Source organism: Salvelinus namaycush, chromosome 12 (genome assembly GCF_016432855.1).
Source record: "Salvelinus namaycush isolate Seneca chromosome 12, SaNama_1.0, whole genome shotgun sequence".
NCBI classification, from domain to species: Eukaryota; Metazoa; Chordata; class Actinopteri; order Salmoniformes; family Salmonidae; genus Salvelinus; species Salvelinus namaycush.
Window position 1 is genome coordinate 6,588,362 of NC_052318.1, and position 16,695 is coordinate 6,605,056.

General features: G+C 45.3%; 1 protein-coding gene across 1 annotated transcript; it reads left to right on the plus strand.

Moving 5' to 3' along the window:
• The first annotated feature begins 1,686 nt into the window (after positions 1–1,686).
• LOC120056854 (transcription elongation regulator 1-like) lies at positions 1,687–16,237 on the plus strand. Its single transcript, XM_039005099.1, has 21 exons — positions 1,687–1,758; positions 2,489–2,714; positions 2,901–3,053; positions 3,349–3,604; positions 3,810–4,073; positions 5,244–5,306; positions 7,658–7,852; positions 7,968–8,074; positions 8,192–8,277; positions 9,479–9,642; positions 9,722–9,797; positions 10,720–10,858; positions 11,886–11,975; positions 12,181–12,299; positions 13,018–13,168; positions 13,337–13,501; positions 13,710–13,892; positions 14,169–14,348; positions 14,584–14,667; positions 15,248–15,348; positions 15,574–16,237. The coding sequence occupies exons 1-21, from the start codon at positions 1,712–1,714 to the stop codon at positions 15,773–15,775; spliced, it is 3,051 nt and encodes a 1,016-aa protein (XP_038861027.1). The 5' UTR covers positions 1,687–1,711; the 3' UTR covers positions 15,776–16,237.
• The last annotated feature ends 458 nt before the right edge of the window (positions 16,238–16,695 follow it).

The window sequence follows — 16,695 nt, forward strand, 5'->3', positions numbered from 1 at the left end:
AGAGATGGATGCCACTCAGGAGCCACAGTAGCTGCTATAACAGTAAACTGGAATAATACATTGCAGTATGAAGATTAATACAGTAGTTGTTTTGGTTTGGTCTTCCCCCAGGCTCTAATGTCCAGGGTGATACAGCAGCAGCCTCTGAGTACCAGCCCAGTCTCCATATTCTTCCAGACTACTGCCTGCCCACATCCCCACCCAACGGCCACTACCTCTGGTGGTAAGCCTGGAGAACGCAAGCGTGAAGCCAGACACTCTGGCAGCAACCTTGAAGAAGCTCTCAAACCCAGGAAAATCAGCAGTCAACAGGCATACTACAATTCTGCCAGTGTGATTCTCTCTACAATCATGCCATACAGCTCCAGATGTCTCCAAATACCACTCTCTAACCTGACTTACCCAGACATGTATCCTCCATCTCCCATGCCACATCCGGTGGGCCTCTTCCCCACCCCTCGCTTCCCATTTGCTCCGCCCTACTTCATGTCTGGACCCCAGTTTTATCCACCAGGGTAAGCAAAGCATGCTGTTTACCCACATTACCCACACGACCCACACAACCCACACTCCCATACTCCTACCCAGTTCTCCAACCCCAGGAGTTCTCCAACCCCATGATTAATCATATGTCTACTCCAGGCTACTCCTATGATGACAACTACGATCAGCACGAGTCCACATTCTCCCTTCCCAACAGAGACTAACCGTTTCGGCGGGGAGGTGGGGCAGAGATGTCAAGGTCAAAGGTAGACCCCCACTACCTCTGAGCTCCTGGGTTAGGTCCCACCACTGGATATGCATGACCTGGAGAACATCTTCACCAACTCTGCGCCAGAGAACCCTGCCAGTGTCTAAGAGGTCCAAGTCACCAATGAGGAGGACGAGGAAGAAGTACACGTGATGAGAATTCTCTAGGATCAAACCAAAGTGACATCCTTTAGTAAAATCTCTGTTAGAGACAATTTGTTGATTCAGTGAATCAGTACATTGTGTTGTATATAAACACCCCAAGAAGTTTTGATCTAAAAAAAATAAATTAATAGTTACCGGTACTGTTATTCGTAAGTCATTTTGTTTTTTAAAGATACATACTGTTTTATGAGATTGATCTCTGCTCTGTACAAGATTACATTTTGCAGTATTTTAAGGTGTTTAATAGGAAGTCTATTTATTTATGCCTTTTTTGTTCTACAAATACCTCGTTTATAAGGAGAAAGGGGTGCTTTGCTGGTTTTATGCAGACTGAGAGTCCAGGCATAGACATAGGTACTACTGGCCTATTCAGAGTACTGTGCTCTTTGTATAGAAATCAGATACAAATGCCAATGAACCAATAATACATGCGGAGTGGCCATTTTTACACAAGTACAGCAAATACTGTACATCCAATGTTGTTAATAACTTGCATGTAACTATGCAATGATGTATGTTTCTTAGTAAATGTAAATGAGGTTATGGTACAGTTGCCTGTCTGGCCATGTGTTTTGAAATTGTTATCCATCAATAGTTAGGAAAGTCCTAACTGAACAAAGACATCACAGTTGGCTGGACGGAGAGCCCTCTGGGCAGACGATGGCGACTATTTTGTCATCCAATCAGATTTTCTAAATGACGGGCGTATAGTATGATCGATAGGGCATTTGGCCAATGTTGTGTAAAAGTTTGTGTGCGGAGGCGTTTCCAGGAAGAGTCGTTTCATTTTTCTGTAATGGCGGACCACGGAGACGGTGAAAGTATTGTGTTTAACGACAACAGGTGAGGTGATAGCGAATAAAGCCAAGGGAATCATATTTTTCAGAAGTACTGTTTTCTACGGTTGTTAGCTAGTTTGACATGAAGGTGAACGTGTCCTCCCAATGTCTGATTTGTTACATGCGCTGCAGACGACTAGTGCATTCGGTGCTGACTATTCAATGTGGCCACGCTAGCAGCTAACATCATTAGCTAGACTCCCTCCTGACTCGTGGATTTTTCTAAACTATGATGCTATTTAGCTAGCTGCGCGTCGATTTAAATTGCAAAACATTAGCAACCTAGCCCTATTATCGTAACTAGCGTTACATTAGGTAGCTAACTAACTAGTGTACACTACCCTTACTGTGTTGATGTGCGTATTACCAGTACACATTTGCTAGCTACGGTTAGTGTGTTCATGTGGGTATTAGCAGTTTATGTAGGTAGCTAGCTAAAGTTAGTCAGTGAGACTGTCAAATTGAACTAACTTAGGATCATAACTTGATTGCATCGTTTGATCCCAACAAGTAATGTATAGCTAGTTAGACTGTAACATAATTTAGCTAGCTAACGTTAGCCTGATAACATGAATCATGATTTTGTGTGGGGTCACTAACGTTATCCTATGTTGCAAACAATCAGCTGGGAAAGGGGAAGATAGCAAGCGAGTAGATATAGCAACTCGATGTTGTGTAGTTAGATCGTTATTTTGATTTGGTTCATGAGCCAGGTCCATTTGTTTTGTTTCTAGGATGGCGCAGCAGCAGACGCTGCGTTTCCGCGGCCCTGCTCCTCCTCCAACCCCAGTGATGCGTGGTCCACCCCCACTGCTCAGACCTCCACCTCCCCCCTTCGGTATGATGAGAGGGCCTCCACCACGGGGGCCACTGTTTGGGCGTCCGCCGTTTGACCCCAGCATGCCACCCATACCCCCACCAGGAGGCATGCCCCCACCACTCGGACCCCCTCACCTACAGGTACACCTGTCAGAGATGAAAGGGATAATTTCTGCCATTGGATCCATCCATCTTTTCTATAGAATGTGACTGTTACACATTTGGTTTGTCAGAGGTATGAATGCATTGAGAGTCTGAAAATCTTAGACTGCATTGCAAGTATTAAAGGCTTGATATTTGAATGCATTTTTTTTGTGTGTATTTCAGAGACCTCCTTTTATGCCCCCGCCGATGGGCAGCATGCCCCCACCCCCAGGGATGCTATTCCCCCCTGGGATGCCCCCAGTTCCTGCTGCTGGAGCTCATACTCTGCCCCCTACTGAGGAGATCTGGGTGGAGAACAAGACACCTGAGGGAAAGGTAGAGAATGGCCTCTTACTTAAAGGAAAGATTGACCCATTTGAATGTGTTATTATTTTTGTGCATCTCTGAGTGTTTTCATGTGTATTGGAGCTATTGCCGTCCAAGCAAGCAGAAATACAGCCGGTATGTCTAGTTTTGCATCCAGGCTGTATTTCTGCCTGCTATAGATCATCACTTAGATGCACAGAAACTATATAACATTCACAATGGGTTCATTTTTCCTTTAATTGAGATGTTATGGTAGTTGTCTATTTGATCCTATCTGAATGAATATTTCCCTGTTTCCACCTAGGCGTACTACTACAACGCCAGGACTCGAGAGTCAGCCTGGAGCAAACCTGAAGGGGTAAAGGTGATCCAGCAGTCAGAACTCAACCCTATGATGGTGACCCCAGCTGGAACAGGAGCCTCCTCCAATAGCAGCACTGCAGCCAGCACTACAGCTGCCACACCCTCTCCAGTGTCCACACAGGCACCTTCCCAGTCTCATACCATGAGTACCAGCCCAGACACCAACACCACCTCTTCTTTGTCCCAGACCATCACTAGTGAGTACAGCACTGGGAAAGGGACATCTGGATCTTGTTTTAGTTCTCTGGACAGGTCTGATGGTTAGAAATCCTCTTGGTATGACAAAATAAGACTGATTTAGTGAAGATCACAAAGTTGGAAATGAGTCGTTTTCTGCTTGTCTATTGTTAGTTTTACTATATGTCCAGACTGTGTTGTAACACTCTGCTGGTCTTTGTCCAGCTTCTGCTGCTACAGATCTGCAGCCTGTGTCCTCCGTCCCCTCCAGTGTGGGATTGACCACAATGGCAGTGGTCAGTGTAACCACAGTGCCATCCTCAGTGACACCAGTCCAGACTATGTCCCTGTTGCCCCAAAGTCTCCCGACTGGCCTGCCCCACCACACCATGTCCCAGCCTCACACCACAGCCACCATCCCAGGCTTCCCCCCAGGGGTCATGCACCCCTTCAGGGTGCCTCTACCAGGCATGCATATCCCACTGCCCGGTAAGACACTCTCTCCTCATCCTAAACCTCTCTACCTCCCTTAACATTACTGACCCTCCACCCCTTTCCATACTGTCATTAGTCATCTCTTCATTTGTTTGTCATCTTAACATTAGGTCTTATTTTTATTCCTGTACATTTTATATTTTAGTCATTTAGCAGACACTCTTATCCAAAGCAGTAGTGAGTGCATTCAGTTTAATCTATTAAAAGTAATAGATTAAACTAATAATTGTGGAGGTAGAATGGTCTCGGTCATGGTTGGAGAGAGAAATAAGCTAATCAGAACTTGTATTTGTAGTTTTTTTAATTTTTAAAAACTTATTCCACACAACTCCACATTCAGCTCTTTGACATTTTGTTTATTCTTGCACTGTAGTTATTGGAGAAACAAGTCACTTTTAGTCCTGTAGATAGATGGCAGCATTGCCCATGTTCAGAAAGGGGTCAGCTAGTCTTCTGGAGAAAACAAATGCTGGAGAAAATTCAAATGCCTTTGAGACTATGTCCTATAAAGAAATAGGGTGTTTTTGTTGACTCACTTTGCAATTTTTATTAATTTAAAGGTGCAATATGCAGAAAACCCTCCCGCCATTTCCTGGTTGCTAAAATTCTAATAGTTCGCCTAATTTCAGTTTGTGACAAAACAAGTAATGTCTAGTTCAGAGTCAATGTACCATCTAAACCGCTGTGAAATGCCTTTTCAATAACCCAAAATATTGTATTTTCAGCTTTTTGAAACTAGTGTTGAAAACCGAACGTAAAAGGCGCAAAAACCAAACTTAAGAACGGGAAGCTTAGAAATAGCACACACAGAACAGATCTACTGCTTCTTTGACTTGCTTTCAATGAGAATTTTAGATCTATATCTCATATTTCTATGTGAATTTGGTTGGGTCATCCAAAAAGTTACACATTGCAGCTTTAAATGTTTCGTTTAAATATATATATATAATTTTAATTCAATACTTTGCACATCTACATAACCTAATCGGCACTTTATTCATCCATCTGGTTGTTACCAGGAAGAGAATACTACATGTTGTTATCAAAGTGATAGTGGTTGTGGGCCTAGTTTTAATGTGTTGAAATCTGTGTCTGATCTGCCCTGGCAGCTTGCACCTCTCTCCTCCTGTGTTCAACACAATGCTTGCTTGTCCGTTCTTGCAGGTGTAGCAATGATGCAGATAGTAGGTGGTCCCTATATAAAGACAGTCTCCCCCAACCATAACGGTAATTCTTTCAAACATCTCCACTCACTATTCTGTTAGATGGCATGTTAGAGATTTGTTGTGAAAATTATGCTTATCATTTTTGGGCTCTTTTGGCACCGCCAAACAATGTGGAATATTACTGTTGATTTTTTTTGTAGTTTTATTTCTTCAACATTAGTGAGTTAGACATATTTTAGGACTTTCTGTCTTGTGTTAAATGCTTTTTTTAAAGAGGAGATTTGGGAAGGAGGCATTTTGGATCTTGTATAGTGTTGAACAACCAATAGATGTTTGAACAAAACCGCAATGTGGACTTGTCAGTACTGTCGCCGTTATACTGTTTTTAGCTAGATTACTCTTTGCAGGGTTCGATTTTTGAGTGGTCATTTAGTCACTGGTATATAGGTCCTTGTTTTGACAGGCAACACACCTATTTTAGGTTAGGTTATTTTCCCTTTAGTACAGGAAATTCACATTTTATTAATGTTGTATGGTCATTTGATAATCATTTTCTTCTTGTGGCATGCCTTGTGTGTTTTTGGTAACATCTCAGTGGCTCAGTTTTAGATAGTACCTGTGTACTCAAGGCTAAGCAGAGAAGGCCCTATATTTACAATTTGAAAATTAGGTCAAAGTATTGGAACTAAGACCTTTATATTTCAGGTGAATTCTCATGGGCTCTAAAATACATGCAGTGCATTCGGAAAGTATTCAGACCCCTTTTCCAAATGTTGTTACATTAGTCTTATTCTAAAATATATACAAAAAAGAATAATTCCTCAATCTATACACAATACCCCATAATGACAAAGCAAAAACAGGTTCTGAAAATTTTGCAAGAAATAACTAAAAAAAAATGATTTATCACATTTACACATCATGCTACAAGCTTGTCACACCTGTATTTGGGAGGTTTCTCCCATTCTTCTCTGCAGATCCTCTCAAGCTCTGTCAGGTTGGATGGGAAGCGTTGTTGCACAGCTATTTTCAGGTCTCTCCAGAGATGTTCGATCGGGCTCAAGTCCGGGCTCTGGCCGGGCTACTCAAGGACATTGAGACTTGTCCCGAAGCCACTCCTGTGTTGTCTTAGCTGTGTGCTTAGGGTCGTTGTCCTGTTGGAAGGTGAACCTTCGCCCCAGCCCCATCAAGGATCTCACTACTTTGCTCCGTTGATCTTTCCCTCAATCTTGACTAGTCTCCCAGTCCTTGCCTCTGAAAAACATCCCCACAACATGATGCTGCCACCCACGCTTCACCGTAGGGATGGTGCCAGGTTTCTTCCAGCCGTGACGCTTGGCATTCAGGCCAAAGAGTTTATTCTTGGTTTCATCAGACCAGAGAATCTTGTTTCTCTTGGTCTGAGTGTCTTTAGGTGGCTTTTGGCAAACTCCAAGTGGGCTGTCTTGCCTTTTGCTGAGGAGTGGCTTCCATCTGGCCACTCTACCACAAAGGCCTGATTGGTGGAGTGCTGCAGAGATGGTTGTCCTTCTGGATGGTTCTCCCATCTCCACAGAGGAACTCTGTCATAGTGACCATCGGGTTCTTGGTCACCTCCCTGACCAAGGCCCTTCTTCCCCGATTGCTCAGTTTGGCCAGGCGGCCAGCTCTAGGAAGAGTCCTGGTGGTTCCAAACTTCTTCCATTTAAGAATATTGGAGGCCACTGTGTTCTTAGGGATCTTCAATACTGAAGAAATTTTTTGGTACCCTTCCCCCAGATCTGTGCCTTGACACAATCCTGTCTCGGAGCTCTACGGACAGTTCCTTCAACCTCATGGCTTGGTTTTTACTCTGACATGCACTGTCAACTGTGGGACGTTATATAGACGTGTGTGCCTTTCCAAATCATGTCCAATCAATTGAATTTACCACAGGTGGACTCCAAGTTGTAGAAACATCTCAAGGATGATCAATGGAAACAGGATGCACCTGAGCTCAATTTCAAGTCTCATAACAGGGTCTGAATACTTCTGTAAATGTAATTTGCAAACATTTCTTAATCTATTTTCACTTGGTTATTATGGGGTATTGTGTGTAGATTGCAAACAATATATATATATATATATATATATATATATATTTAATACATTTTAGAATAAGACTGTAACGTAACAAAATGTGGAAAAAGTCAAGGGGTCTGAATACTTTCTGAAGGCACTGTACGTCCTCAGAACTTTTCAAGAATGAGCGACACAAGCTCTAGCAAAAGTGTCAATAACACAGCATTTTCCTTTTGGACCCTTTTACCCAAATGGAAGTAGATGCCCTACCCGCCCCTTGCTTTATGGCTTTGTTTAGATGTGCAGTAGAATGGGTTTATCAGACATGAATGTGTCTTAAGAAGTATTATGTGTGTATTTGTCCTTCCACAGGTATGCTGCCTGGCATGGGCCCTCCTCTTGTTCCCATGATGCACCACCCTCAGTTGGCCCTGGCGGCGCCCGCCTTGTCAGGCCTCCAGTTCCCAGAGTGGTCTGAGTACAAAACGGCCGACGGGAAAACCTACTACTACAACAACCGCACACTGGAGTCCACCTGGGACAAACCCCAGGAACTACGGGAGAAGGGTTGGTCTACTTAAAGCTTTGGATCTCTCCAACCAGCTAGCATTCATGCTCGACTGATTAAGTGAGATGTTAGATGTTGCATATCTAATGTGTGTGAATTTTTCCTCTTCTGTAGAGAAAGAGGCAGAGAAGGCCAAAGAGAGACAGCAGGCCCTGGAGGAGGAGGCTATGGAGATGGAGGATGAACAGCCTAAAATAGAGCTCCCTAAGGAGGTGAAGGAGGTGAGAGACCTGGAGCCATCTAGTAGTCACACATCATTCTGGCCTGCATTTTATCATTTCAAACGGTCTATTAATGTCATCTACCTTAATAAAAGTTGTATTCCTTTCATTGAGCAGGTTAAGGAGGAGGAGATGACTGAAGAGGAGAAAGCAGCACAGAAAGCCAAGCCTGTGGCCACTAACCCAATACCTGGCACTCCCTGGTATGTAACAGAAAGCCAAGCCCGTGGCCACTAACCCAATACCTGGCACTCCCTGGTATGTAACAGAAAGCCAAGCCCGTGGCCACTAACCCAATACCTGGCACTCCCTGGTATGTAACAGAAAGCTAAGCCCGTGGCCACTAACCCAATAGCTGGCACTCCCTGGTATGTAACAGAAAGCCAAGCCCGTGGCCACTAACCCAATACCTGGCACTCCCTGGTATGTAACAGAAAGCCAAGCCCGTGGCCACTAACCCAATACCTGGCACTCCCTGGTATGTAACAGAAAGCTAAGCCCGTGGCCACTAACCCAATACCTGGCACTCCCTGGTATGTAACAGAAAGCCAAGCCCGTGGCCACTAACCCAATACCTGGCACTCCCTGGTATGTAACAGAAAGCCAAGCCCGTGGCCACTAACCCAATACCTGGCACTCCCTGGTATGTAACAGAAAGCCAAGCCCGTGGCCACTAACCCAATAGCTGCCACTCTGGTATGTAACAGAAAGCCAAGCCCGTGGCCACTAACCCAATACCTGGCACTCCCTGGTATGTAACAGAAAGCCAAGCCCGTGGCCACTAACCCAATACCTGGCACTCCCTGGTATGTAACAGAAAGCCAAGCCCGTGGCCACTAACCCAATACCTGGCACTCCCTGGTATGTAACAGAAAGCCAAGCCCGTGGCCACTAACCCAATACCTGGCACTCCCTGGTATGTAACAGAAAGCTAAGCCCGTGGCCACTAACCCAATACCTGGCACTCCCTGGTATGTAACAGAAAGCCAAGCCCGTGGCCACTAACCCAATACCTGGCACTCCCTGGTATGTAACAGAAAGCCAAGCCCGTGGCCACTAACCCAATACCTGGCACTCCCTGGTATGTAACAGAAAGCTAAGCCCGTGGCCACTAACCCAATACCTGGCACTCCCTGGTATGTAACAGAAAGCCAAGCCCGTGGCCACTAACCCAATACCTGGCACTCCCTGGTATGTAACAGAAAGCCAAGCCCGTGGCCACTAACCCAATAGCTGCCACTCTGGTATGTAACAGAAAGCTAAGCCCGTGGCCACTAACCCAATACCTGCCACTCCCTGGTATGTGCCACTGATGGTAACAGAGCTATGTGCTGTTGTATGGAGGCGGAACTTGCATCAGTCACACGCCCTGGTGCCCTATTGAACTTGTGTGTGTGTGTGTAGGTGTATTGTGTGGACCGGTGACGAGCGGGTGTTCTACTACAACCCCACCACGCGTCTCTCCATGTGGGACCGGCCAGAGGAGCTGGTGGGACGGGCCGACGTTGACAAGAACATCCAGGAACCACCTCATAAGAGAGGCCTGGAGGACGCCACCAGGAAGCTGGGTACGACCACACACAGACACACTCTTATCCTGCCTCTGTAGGTGTTCATGACGATGGTCTCATCACTTCTCTCCCTCAGGAATCAGCAAAGAGGAGCTGGAGCAGGCAGCAGAGGAAGCTCTGGAGGATGAGCCTGTGAAGGCCAAGAAGAGGAAGTAAGTCCCCAGTCCTCTCCACCCAAGGGCCCAGCACACTTTACTAGGGGGCAGTAACAGCATGACAAAGCACTCAGTCATTCTTCATTGTCTGAACAGATAAAACAGCATGTACAAATTGAAATCAACCCATGATGTACTCGGGCTAAAAATATCTCAATTCTTAGTTTAAGGTTAAGTTAGGGTGTTTGGTCGTGAAACCTAAATTGCTTGATTTTTGTATTTTCCTCTGGGGGTGGAGGGACTGACTCTTTCTGTGGGAAGTAGTTTTTAACCCAGCTTGTACTGACTTAGTAAAGCCTATGATGTCTTCACTGGTTCTGTTAAAGTGGTCAATCGATGGTCACTGTCCAGGTTACCCAATCAGTCACTGTTTCCCATCAGTGCCCTCCAAGCCTGCCTCTCCCGCTACCCTAAACACTGGTCCCGTTGCACAAGAGACTATTTTTCAGGGAAAAGGCCTGTAGAACACATGGTGATGCCAACATGTGCCTCCAAGGTAACCACCTTGCTTGACCTCCTTCTTCTAGAACTACAGCTTTAGGAACCCCAATGAGCAAATGAAGACGTTCACCTCCCCGTCTCGCCATAGCTATATGTGATAATGGAACATTGAATACAAATCCAAGACCGTGAATATCAGTGGTCAGGTATTTGACAAATCCTCCCCCTCTCAATCTTTATAAACTGTAGGACCTGTGCAAGACCCAACTTATATCATTTGGAGTCCACTCATTTGGTAGAGATGGACGGTAATTGATCAGTCAAGTATAGCAGAACACCTGGGTAGAGAACATAGAAGAACATACTGTATCATTTCCCCAATTGAAGAAGTAAAGTTGCACCCCAGGCCAGCCCCCTAACCCCCCCGTCTATCACCCTCCCCTGTGCCTGGGCCTTGACGTCTTCCCTCTGCTTGCAGGAAGGAGGAAGTGATGAAAGAGGCGGACTCTGAGAAAGAGGCAGCCATGGAGGCGGAGCTGAAGGCGGCCCGAGAGCGGGCCATCGTGCCCCTGGAGAAGCGCATGACACAGTTCAGGGACATGCTGCTGAAGAGAGGGGTAAAACACTTCAATCCAACGCAATACTGTAACGTTAGACACATTAATCTGAATGGAAGCCCACCAAGGTACACTCTTAAGTTACTTCTCCTTGTCTTTGGTGTTTTATTCCTGTTCTTCCTGCCTCTATCCCTGACCTCTATCTTATGCCCAGTTGATTGACAAGTACATTTCTGTTTATGTTTTGGTAATACTTCAAAAAAGTACATTCATAAAAGTTAGTTAAACATGTTATGTGCATATCTATAACAGTGTTGAATTGTAATGATAGACTAAGAATTTAACATTTCACTATTCTTTGTAGGGAAGAGATTATTTTATATCTATTTATTGTACATAATGGTGACTTTAAAAAAAAAAATGATATCTATTTTTTGAAAATGACATGCACATGCTGTAATGGATCAGTGTTTGGTTTTTCCAATACATTCATCAGATCTATATGTCTCCAGGCCTACCCTGCCAATGGCGGTCTTTATGTTCCTTGTTTACAAACTGGCATGCAGAGTAGATAATAGCTTGATGTCATTATGTTGTCATGTCCTCTAATTTGGGATCAGCTTTCATGTGTTCAGCTTCCTGTTTCTGTATTACATGAATTATGTATCAACTTCTCTATCCTGGAAACGGTTGTTCAGAACCAAAAGAGGCATATTGCAACTCTGACGCATCCAAAGCAGAGATAAAACTAATTGGATTGTAAAATGTATTAAACTTCCCAAGCAGGGGAGTTATTGGTGCCTGGCTGCTCTCTGGAGCCTTTTCCAAGAGTACCAGCAGGCGTGATGCAGGCCTTTATTGCATTGCTCTGCTGTAATTGCATTGTTCCTTTGGGTGTCACTAGTTTGAGGAGTAAAACGTGACTCATTCCAACCCTTTTAGATTTGAGGGGGATTGATTGGGCCGACGGGGGATTATTTTCCCTCGAAGGAAATCAATTTGACTGATGACTGAAAGTGTTATGTGAATGTTGTTGAAGCCCACCTTGATTGGCCTGGTCTCACGCCCTCTGACCCCGTGCCCACAGGTCTCAGCGTTCTCTACGTGGGAGAAAGAGCTGCACAAGATAGTTTTTGATCCTCGATACCTGCTGCTTAACCCCAAAGAGAGAAAGCAGGTATTGTACACTAACAGAACTCATTTATCATTTTCGTTTTTATTTGTTTCCATATTGTCATATTATGATATGAGCTGTGTTCCCCTTTGAGGGAAAGATCAGAGCTCTGCAGTCAGGTGGTATATGTATTTTCCAAGGGGTTATCTGCCAGTTCTCTTTATTTATGCTAACTGTTGTTCCATGCGTGTCTGCTGATCCTGTGCAGGTGTTTGACCAGTATGTGAAGACCCGAGCTGAGGAGGAGAGGAAAGAGAAGAAGAATAAACTGATGCAGTGTAAGGACGAGTTCAGGAAGATGATGGAGGAGGCCAAGCTCACTGCCAGGTCAGACCTCACTACAAACACTAGTTAATACGTTACCAGTCAGGTGATTAGTTAATACGTTACCAGTCAGGTGATTTAGTTAATACGTTACCAGTCAGGTGATTTAGTTAATCCGTTACCAGTCAGGTGATTAGTTAATACGTTACCAGTCAGGTGATTAGTTAATACGTTACCAGTCAGGTGATTAGTTAATACGTTACCAGTCAGGCGATTAGTTAATACGTTACCAGTCAGGCGATTAGTTAATACGTTACCGGTCAGGCGATTAGTTAATACGTTACCGGTCAGGCGATTAGTTAATACGTTACCGGTCAGGCGATTAGTTAATACGTTACCGGTCAGGCGATTAGTTAATACGTTACCGGTCAGGCGATTAGTTAATACGTTACCGGTCAGGCGATTAGTTAATACGTTACCGGTCGGGTGGTTTAGTTAACGTTACCGGTCGGGTGGTTAGTTAATACGTTACCGGTCAGGTGGTTTAGTTAACGTTACCGGTCAGGTGGTTAGTTAATACGTTACCGGTCAGGTGGTTAGTTAATACGTTACCGGTCAGGTGGTTTAGTTAATACGTTACCGGTCGGGTGGTTTAGTTAATACGTTATCGGTCGGGTGGTTTAGTTAATACGTTACCGGTCGGGTGGTTTAGTTAATACGTTATCGGTCGGGTGGCTCGTGTCTCTCAGGGAACTAAGAGTTGCTGTGTTGTTTGTTTCAGGACAACGTTCAGTGAGTTTGCCTCCAAGCACGCCAAGGACACACGGTTCAAGGCCATAGAGAAGATGAAGGACCGGGAGACCATCTTTATCGAGTTCATGACCGCTCTCAAGAAGAAAGAGAAGGAGGACTCCAAGAACAGAGGAGAGAAGGTGAGCGCTGGACTGGAAACCTCCATGGCCACTGAAAACAGTAGCCTGAGGAAGTGATATCCTGGACAAGTAACTACATACCTGGATTGTGTGCTTAGTGAAACCTGGAAACGTTTGGAATATCTGATCGTGTCTATGTCCCTATTGTAAACCTGGTCTCTGTCCCAGGTGAAGCAGGACTTCTTTGAGTTGCTTGGTGACCACCAGCTGGATGGAGGGCAGCGCTGGAGCAAGGTGAAGGACAGGCTGGAGGGAGACCCTCGCTACAAGGCTGTGGAGAGCTCCAACACCAGAGAGGAACTCTACAAGCAGTATGTGGACAAGCAGGCCAAGGTGGGAGGAACAGGATATCACCTCAGAGGCTGCCCTTACTGTCCATATACTCACCGACTCCAGCTTGTCATCTGACATTTAACCCCATTCAGTGCCACGCTCTTAGATGCTGTTTAGCCTGTTGACGTGATGGCTGTCATGATGCCTGTAATGATTGCATGCCTCTGTGTATATGATGATGTTTTTGATGGTGTCTCTCTGCCTCCAGAACATGGACTCTGATAAGGAGAAGGAGCTGGAGCGTGCCGCCAGGATAGAGGCCAGTCTGAGGGAGAGGGAGCGCGAGGTGCAGAAGGCCCGCTCTGAGCAGACCAAGGAGATCGACAGAGAACGGGAGCAGCATAAGAGGGAGGAAGCCATCCAGCACTTCAGAGCCCTCATGTCAGATATGGTGAGCTCACACCATCCGCTGAAGTTGGTTTACCCAATAAGGCACCGACAGGACTACATTTGTAGCTGAGAACTTGGGTGAACCAAACATTTATTTAGATGAAACCCAGTTTGATATGGCCACTGGAAGATCATCTCAGCCAGGCAGATCAGAGACAAGAAAGGAGACGTTGTTTTTAGATTGACCTTGTTAATGACCAGACTTGTACACTGATTTGTATTATGTGGACGAGGAACCATGCGCCAGGTCTTAATGCTGCTGGTGTGTTGTGATCAGGTGAGGTCGTCTGACGCGTCGTGGTCAGACACCCGGCGTAACCTGCGTAAGGACCACCGCTGGGAGTCCGCCTCTCTGTTGGAGAGAGACGAGAAGGAGAAACTGTTCAACGAACACGTTGAGGCGCTCTCCAAGAAGAAGAAGGAGAACTTCAGACAGCTACTGGACGAGACCGTCATGGTGAGAGACAGCGTTTGGGCTGGTGTTACGCTCTCATTACAGGGCATATATGTACACCAACACAGATGCATTCAATGTAAACTCACCGCAGTCCATCAGTGTATTAACATGCTGCTGATATAAAGGTGGTACTGTAAACCTCCAAGTCATATACTGTGTGCATGTCATTCAGATAGAGTATTGTCCTGTGATGGATGACTTGGTAGTACGTGCTTTGATTGAGTGTTCGCCACAGATCACACTAACCACCACGTGGAAGGAGGTGAAGAAGATCATTAAAGAGGATCCTCGCTGTATCAAGTTCTCCAGTAGTGACAGAGTAAGATCTTTCTCTTTTACCTTGCTGTGTTCTACTGGTTGAGTCGGCCACCCATGTACTCTGTGTTCTACTGGTTGAGTCGGCCACCCATGTACTCTGTGTTCTACTGGTTGAGTCGGCCACCCATGTACTCTGTGTTCTACTGGTTGAGTCGGCCACCCATGTACTCTGTGTTCTACTGGTTGAGTCGGCCACCCATGTACTCTGTGTTCTACTGGTTGAGTCGGCCACCCATGTACTCTGTGTTCTACTGGTTGAGTCGGCCACCCATGTACTCTGTGTTCTACTGGTTGAGTCGGCCACCCATGTACTCTGTGTTCTACTGGTTGAGTCGGCCACCCATGTACTCTGTGTTCTACTGGTTGAGTCGGCCACCCATGTACTCTGTGTTCTACTGGTTGAGTCGGCCACCCATGTACTCTGTGTTCTACTGGTTGAGTCGGCCACCCATGTACTCTGTGTTCTACTGGTTGAGTCGGCCACCCATGTACTCTGTGTTCTACTGGTTGAGTCGGCCACCCATGTACTTGGTTAACACCGGGCAAAGACGCTGAGCGGTTCGTCTTCTTTTGGTTTGTAGAAAAAACAGAGGGAGTTTGAAGACTACATCAAAGACAAGTACATCACAGCCAAAGCTGACTTCAGAACGCTTCTGAAAGAGACCAAGTTCATCACGTACAGGTGAGTACAGCAACGGGCTGGATTGTGACATTCTTTCACTGGTAGCTGGGTGAATATGTATCACAGGTTGGTTTATTTTAATGGCATTTATACTTGTGTAAATTAGGTGTGCTTAATAAGACTGGAGAGTTTTAAACAATTATTAGATCAATTGAGTCAGTAGGAGGTGCTATTGGTCCATCTGCATTGCCTCTTTACTGACCCCCCATGTTGTCGTCCTCTCAGGTCGCGGAAGTTGCTCCTGGAGTCCGACCAGCACCTGAAGGACGTGGAGAAGGTTCTGCAGAATGACAAGCGTTACCTGGTGCTGGACTGTGTCCCGGATGAGAGGAGAAAACTCCTCATGTTCTACATCGAGGATCTGGACCGCCGGGGTCCCCCTCCTCCCCCCACCGCCTCAGAGCCCACGCGCCGCTCCACCAAGTGACCAGAGACTGCTAGAAAACCTGAGCATGAACCAGCCCTGCACCTGTTCTAGTGCAGTATTAAACTGTAATGTCCTAATGCCTTGTGGTAAACCTGGAACATCCATCCTTGTATTTATTAAAGTGTCAGTAGTGCAGAGCTCTGGCTCTCCTCTCTACAGGGCCTGATGATGTGCCACTGCTCTAACCCCTGACATCTGACCTTTTGGGTCAGCTGAGGTCACAGGGATCGGCGTAGTAATACATCTGCAGCCACCTATGACGTTAGACAACTGTAAATGATGAACTGCTGTTTCTGTGACTCAAGGCATCGCAGGCCTTAGTAACTGTTTTTAGGGTGTCGTTGACATCGACCAACTCACAGTACAGTTTGAATGTTAACGTTTATTCTCAGTGGTTTAATTTTGATGCGTTGCTTTTTCTGTACATGTTTACTGGAATAAAAGCAACTTTTCTTTTTTTAACAATGCAGTCCTGTGATATGTTAATAGTTAATCTAAAACGTTTAAGTTTAAACTCGGGATCACTGAGCCCATAATAAAGACATGAATATTTAATGTACCTATTTTTTTTATTAGATTTTGTAAAGTTCTTTTAAAAAATTGGAACAAAAAGCTTGCTACATTGTTTTAATCAATACTACCCGGTAACATCGGTTCCTCTGCATGTTTTAAAACCTTCATGAAGATAAATAATAAATGAATGAAACGGAAGGGGCAGGAGAGGTCAAAGGGCACACCATCTCAGGGATGTAAAGGTTATCAGCCAGTCTCGGTTCATCTCCCCAATGCAAAGCTTCTAAGGAACAAAAAAGTATCGTCCCTGCATTTATGTGCATAACCTTAAACTACAGCAACAACTTAAGAGGGTGAACATTTTAAAATGGACAAACAAAAGATGTTGACAGCCATCGTTCTTCAGT